The 7,387-nt window shown below is 38.4% G+C and overlaps 1 protein-coding gene across 1 annotated transcript; it reads left to right on the top strand.

Annotated features, from left to right (window-relative positions):
* The first annotated feature begins 1,438 nt into the window (after positions 1-1,438).
* On the top strand, positions 1,439-2,512 carry LOC107595559 (apelin receptor B). The gene has a single exon (XM_016285995.1). The coding sequence runs from the start codon at positions 1,529-1,531 to the stop codon at positions 2,510-2,512; it is 984 nt and encodes a 327-aa protein (XP_016141481.1). The 5' UTR covers positions 1,439-1,528.
* Positions 2,513-7,387: the final 4,875 nt, after the last annotated feature.

Raw genomic sequence — 7,387 nt, forward strand, 5'->3', positions numbered from 1 at the left:
GATAGATAGATAGATAGATAGATAGATAGATAGATAGATAGATAGATAGATAGATAGATAGATAGATAGATAGACAGACAGGCAGATAGATAGATAGATAGATAGATAGATAGATAGATAGATAGATAGATAGATAGATAGATAGATAGATAGATAGATAGATAGATAGATAGATAGATCATTGTTCACTATTTATTTATTTATTGTTTAAAAGATAAACTGTATAACTTTTGAATCTTTACAATATCGAATGAACTTTAAGTATAGTTAAAGATTTGATTTGGATGTTTTTATAAAAAAAACTCCTAATTTGCTGCTTATTAATATTTAGTAAGGTACACTCTAAAAAATGCTGGGTTAAATATAACCCAGCACTGGGTTAAAAAGGGACAAACCCAGCTATTGGGTTGTTTTGACCCAGCGGTTGGGTTGTTCTAAAAAATAATTATTTTAAATAATTATAAGGTATCAAATAATTACAGCTAAGGTATTTATTTACTTACTATGTTGTGTTATATTATAAGAAACTGTTTGTTCAGCACAAAATATGTGTTATGAAAAGTAACTTTCAGTATGCTATTCTTATTTGACACTTTGGCAGTGTACTATTTATTTCTTAGACATTTCTGTAAAAAAAATTCGAGGTAAAACGCGGAGGTTGGGCATTTTGTTCAAATTACTGTGTAGTAATCCTACAATAAGTTATGGGCTACGGTGCGTAATATTCAGCCTGAGAACTGAAAGAATGTGTAAGAAACGTTTATGACATGCATTGTTGATGCTCAACTTTCATTTTTCGGATTAATTTGGACATATGTGATCTTGTTCGGGCAAGTCCGTGAGTGCAGCATGTCAAACGCATTGGGATGGAAATTAGAGCCCTCGAATCGTCCAACTAATAGACCGCTGTTCACACATTCACAACCGTTCATTAAAATATCAATTTATCCGTACAGGGCAAAAACACAGGTCCTGACATGTCAGATCGAGACGTTTCATGTTTAATTTTAAAAGTAGTAAAACTTGTGTAACTATGTAAACTATAAACCTATATCCTTGTGTATACAGTATATATATATATATCCTACACACACACACACTACTGTATACACAAGGATATAGGTTATATATATATATAGTTTATTCGCGATAAATAGCCTTCATAAAAAAAGTAAAACAGCTCTATCAAGATAATCCTCTATCCTATTTTTGCAGCATTATTTACGACTGTGATGTCCGTTTTGTGAATGTGGGCTACCTGCTGTTTTTCAGCAGTTCTGCTTGTAAATATTTGTGTTTACTTGTTATTTTTATATTTCGATCACTAATCCGCTGGTTTTTTCCTGGGAGGCTGCAGTGTGGTGAGGGGCGGGGTCAGGGGTGAGGGGAGGGGAGTGTGAGATCCTGAGGGTTTAAAAGCCACAGCTTGTCCAGCTGAAATCACATTCTGACCTGAGTACACCACAAGCTAATTCTCTGTGATCATTTAGATCGCTGATACTTTAAACACTGAAAGATCTTTGGAGGAATGAATGCCATGGACAACATGACTGCTGACTACAGCCAAGACGACTACGACGAGGCAGTAAACAACTCAATGTGTGACTTTGACGAGTGGGAACCGTCATATTCGCTGATTCCTGTGCTCTACATGCTCATCTTCATCCTGGGCCTCACTGGAAACGGTGTGGTCATCTTCACCGTATGGAGGGCCCAGTCCAAACGGAGAGCTGCGGACATCTACATTGGAAACCTGGCTCTTGCTGACCTGACCTTTGTGGTGACCCTGCCTCTGTGGGCCGTCTACACCGCCCTGGGATACCACTGGCCCTTTGGCGTGGCCCTCTGCAAGATCAGCAGCTACGTGGTGTTGCTCAACATGTACGCCAGTGTCTTCTGCCTCACCTGCCTGAGCCTGGACCGCTACATGGCCATCGTTCACTCCCTCACCAGCACACAGCTGCGGACCAGAGGACACATGCGGGCCTCGCTGGCCACCATCTGGCTCCTCTCAGGTGTGCTGGCTGCACCCACCCTGCTGTTCCGCACCACGTTGTACGACGCCGAGACCAACCGTACCTCCTGCGCCATGGACTTCAACCTGGTGGTGAGCAAACCAGGCCAAGAGCCCTTTTGGATCTCCGGCCTCAGCATCTCCTCCACCGCTCTTGGCTTTCTGATCCCCCTTCTGGCCATGATGGTGTGCTACGGATTCATCGGCTGCACTGTCACACGTCACTTCAACAGCTTGCGCAAGGAGGACCAGCGCAAGCGTCGCCTGCTCAAGATCATCACCACATTGGTGGTGGTGTTTGCTGCATGCTGGATGCCCTTCCACGTTGTGAAGACCATGGATGCCCTTTCGTACCTGAACCTGGCTCCTGACTCCTGCACCTTCCTGAACCTCCTTCTGCTGGCCCATCCCTACGCAACCTGCCTGGCGTACGTCAACAGCTGCCTCAACCCGCTCCTCTACGCCTTCTTTGACCTCCGCTTCCGCTCCCTGTGTTAAATGAGCTGCTTCCTGTGCTTTAAAGCGAAACATTTATAGTAAAGTCAAAGAAAGCCAGTGAAGCATGAAATCAAACATCAAAAATCTTTTGTAACTCACTCCATTTCAAAAAGTTAATCTCTACACTTCAGGTAGCCTACATTTTTTTGTCAAAGTTTCATTCTTAATTCTCTATATGTACATTTTGCTGTTTTTAAGGTCTTATGCTGATCGAATTAAAGTTGATGATCATTTTTTGGATATTAAAATATTTTCTGCTATCCCAGAAAGTAAACCACATGTTTCCAGTCCATCAATTAATGTCTTGTGAGGTGAAAAGCTGTGTGCTTGTAATAAACAAATCTATCATTAAGATGTTTTTAACTTCAAACTTCTGACGGCGTGTTAAATGAGCTACTTCCTGTGCTTTAAAGCGAAACATTTATAGTAAAGTCAAAGAAAGCCAGTGAAGCATGAAATCAAACATCAAAAATCTTTTGTAACTCACTCCATTTAAAAAAGTTAATCTCTACACTTCAGGTAGCCTACATTTTTTTGTCAAAGTTTCATTCTTAATTCTCTATATGTACATTTTGATGTTTTTAAGGTCTTATGCTGATTGAATTAAAGTTGATGATCATTTTTTGGATATTAAAATATTTTCTGCTATCCCAGAAAGTAAACCACATGTTTCCAGTCCATCAATTAATGTCCTGTGAGGTGAAAAGCTGTGTGCTTGTAATAAACAAATCTATCATTAAGATGTTTTAAATCGCTGTTTGTGAACTACATTGGCACAATCATCAGAGACGAACCAGTCAGAAGTAGTTATTTGTGTAAATGCAATGCAAAACTTCTTTCTAAGAGAATGGAAAAGCATTGGCATATTATTTTTTCCATCTAATTTTTTTTTTCATCACCATGTTAGGGGCTCCGTAGAGCTCTAGTAATCCAGATTTGGTCATCTGAAAAAGTGTGTATCTGGATCATAATCCAATCCAATATTTCTTTGTAAAACCAGCCGGAAAGAAAAACCTGATCCTGGATAGCAAAACATGTGATTTCCAAATCCAGCTCATTCTGATCCAGATGAAGCTTTTTGAACAACTGGCCACTCATGATTATATATGATCCATCTTTAGACCCTTGTTTTTAATAGTCACCTATCACACCTTCCTGTCCTGGCAGCTTGAATGTCACATGATTCACACATTGACAGTTTCATTTTGAGTTTAGTTCCGGCTTCAGTTTTAAAGACTCGCTGATGAAATTTAAAGCAAGTGAAGCCTGAACAATCTGAAACTAGAACAACCTACAGGATTAACACAGAGATACAATGTACAACACTGAGAGATCAGAGATAGCCCAAGTTATTTATGATGATGTGATGACGTGGACTGAGGAGAGACGAGAAAGAGTGGAGATGATGATAGATATCTATGACAGTGTGGATCCTGTCAGACATCATGATCTCAGGACACACACAGAGAAACACCAGACACTTCAGCACACCGGTAGGGTCACACTTTATTTTAAGGTCCAGTTCTTGCTATTAACAAACCATTAACTACGACGTTTGCCTCAATAAACTCCTAATTTGCTGTTTATTAATAGTTAGTAAGGTACACTCTAAAAAATGCTGGGTTAAAAAGGGACAAACCCAGCTATTGGGTTGTTTTGACCCAGCGGTTGGGTTGTTTTGAACCCAGCATTTTTTAGAGTGTAGATGTTAAGTTTAGGTATTGTGTAGGTTTAGGGATGTAAAATATGGTAATGCAGATTAAGTGCTTTATAAGTACTAATAAACAGCCAATATGTTAATAATAAGCATGCTAATAAGCAGCTAGTTAACAGTGAGAATTGGTTACTATACTACACTCTAAGAAATGATGGGTTAAATATAACCCAGCGCTGGGTTAAAAAGGGACAAACCCAGCTATTGGGTTGTTTTGAACCCAACCGCTGGGTCAAAACAACCCAACAGCTGGGTCAAAACAACCCAATAGCTGGGTCAAAACAACCCAACCGCTGGGTCAAAACAACCCAATAGCTGGGTCAAAACAACCCAACCGCTGGGTCAAAACAACCCAACAGGGTCAAAACAACCCAACCGCTGGGTCAAAACAACCCAATAGCTGGGTCAAAACAACCCAATAGCTGGGTCAAAACAACCCAATAGCTGGGTCAAAACAACCCAACCGCTGGGTCAATACAACCCAATAGCTGGGTCAAAACAACCCAACCGCTGGGTCAAAACAACCCAATAGCTGGGTCAAAACAACCCAATAGCTGGGTCAAAACAACCCAACCGCTGGGTCAAAACAACCCAACCGCTGGGTCAAAACAACCTAATAGCTGGGTTTGTCCCTTTTTAACCCAGCGTTGGGTTATATTTAACCCAACATTTTTTAGAGTGTAAAATGTTACCACAGGTAGTAATTTAATTTATCTGATACACGTTACAACTGTCAGACAGAAGTATTGTAGTTTTTCTCATTTGCTTTGTCTTAACATTCTCTAAACTGTAAGTGCAATTGACCTATCGGTAAGCCCCACCCCCCTGCAAAAACATGAACAAATGATTAATAAATGATTTGTAAAGATGTGTGATTAGGGTAAATTCAGGTCTTTCGGGACACCTTTTTGCCATTGAGATGACTGCTCATAAAGGTATTAATGATTAGTATCATTTATAAACATTTGCAAATGATGAATACTATCCACTTTAGATTGGGCACTGCAAAAATATGAACAAATAATTAATAGATTATTTGTTAAGATGTGTAAACAGAGGCCTACACAACAAACAAAGACCAACAAATGAAGATCATATGAACTGAAAGTTTACTGACATTTGTAAGCATTTCAATTTGCATTACATAATCATATGTTAATCATTAGGTAATGTTTAGTAAGTTCATTAGTAAACATTAACAAGAACATTATCTCATATTTCTAGCTATGTGAATATTTATTAACTAATGATCTATTAAGAATTATATAATGTTTGTTAATGGTTTATAAATGAAAGTTATTATAAAGTGTTACCCCAATGCATATCTGAAGCCCCCCCAAAATCATACTTTAAAGGCTAGTTATACTGTACAGTCAATTAACTGGCCATGATAAAACATAACATTTTTTGTCGTTGTGTGCACAGAAAAAAATATGCACATTTTTATATGTATACAATATGTTTTTGTAGTAATGTGTAATATGTAAATAGAAAATTAATATATGCATGTCAATTTTTCACATTTCTTACATGAAAAGTCATATATAGTGAACAGAAAATTGCGAGAAAATAACATTTAAGGCAAGCACATAAATGCTTGGCAACTTGATTGGTTGATTGGTAATTTGCCAGTTTAGCAGACATCACAAGCGTTCCATGCCATATTTTAGAATTTACACGTATGTCAAACTAATTTTGACAACTGAATGGATCACACAATGAGAGAATGTTAAGAAGTTGTGAAGAGTATGACAGTTTCTCTGAGAATCAACTCATCAGTTTTGGTCAGCAAGCCAGGTGCGTTTAGAAAATCACACGCAATTGTACTTCCTCTTTTGCACACATGCCAACATGTGCATTTTGCTTGTATAAATAAGACATTCAAATCAAGTGTGAACAAGAAACTAACTATTCATAGCTTTGAACTTATTGTTTTGAAACTGCAATAGTAAAGTTCTTGATGTCATAATAGCGAAGTATCAGTATGAAGACACATTTAGCCTCATGTTTGTCATCCACAGGAAGCGTCTCAGTGGAGAACAGAAAGCACGCAGCACCTATAGTGTGTTTGTGTCTGCTGTGTTTTCTTCTGCTGACTGCTGTAATCATGCTGTGTGTGTGTTTCACCACCGAGAGAAACCAGTTACTAACTCACATCAGTAACCTGACTGAAGAAAGAGAGCAGATCCTTCCCAAATATGAGCAGATACTGAACCACAACAATAACCTGACTAAAGAAAGACAGCAGTTAGAGAATTACAAGTTGCTACTGCATCGTTGGCTTTATGAACAAGGTAAGTTTCTCTTGAATTGCCCTCAAGTATTAAAAAATACTTATTTAATAACAGCTTCTATTAACAGATCAGCGTGCTGACAACTTTAAATGGATTTACTACAACTTCAGCTTTTATTATATTTCATCTGAGTGGAAGAGCTGGAGTGACAGCAGACTAGACTGTCAGCAGAGAGGAGCAGATCTGGTGATCATAAACAGCAGAGAGGAACAAGTGAGTGACAAAGCAAAGACATTTTGAGTTTGTTTGTGCACGTTGACAAACACAGCTTGTTCTGTATTATGCGGTGAGAGGAAGGTATATTTGCTTGCATTGTGAGTATTTGCAGCACACGTGTTGTCAAACTGATGAAGATTTTTTTCTTAATTTGCTGCTGTTTGTTTTCTATTTGCATGTGTTTTCTTCAGTTGCACCCCATTGAGCTCTCTCGGCCACTGCAATTTAAAGATTAAATATATTACTGTTTTATCATAACAGGAGTTTTTACTGAAGGTTGTTGGGAGTGGTTATTTTTGGATTGGTCTGAAAAAATCAGTAGTCTGGAAATGGACTGATGGTGGAACATTGGCAAATGGGTGAGAAATCACTGAATTTAACATTAGCCTGAAACCTTTTCTACAGTCGGTATCATATTATACTCATAACTAAGTCTAAGCTTTATTGTTGTTTCAGGTACTGGAGGCCTTGGTCTCCATCTTCACACAGTGATTGTGCTTGCATGTCCTCAACAGGCTGGAAAGATGAGCGATGTACTAATCCTGTAAAATGTATCTGCGAGAGAACAATATGTACATACAGTAAAATAAACCTATCATGTTTTTGAAAAGCAGTTTCTCTGCTTTATAATTCAAACTGTATTGTTGTTCA

Source organism: Sinocyclocheilus grahami, unplaced genomic scaffold (genome assembly GCF_001515645.1).
Source record: "Sinocyclocheilus grahami isolate Dianchi unplaced genomic scaffold, SAMN03320097.WGS_v1.1 scaffold204.1, whole genome shotgun sequence".
Classification (NCBI taxonomy): domain Eukaryota; kingdom Metazoa; phylum Chordata; class Actinopteri; order Cypriniformes; family Cyprinidae; genus Sinocyclocheilus; species Sinocyclocheilus grahami.

Bases quoted from the DNA above. Each gene is read 5' to 3' on its own strand.
- LOC107595559 (XM_016285995.1), top strand. From the start codon at position 1,529: ATGAATGCCATGGACAACATGACTGCTGACTACAGCCAAGACGACTAC.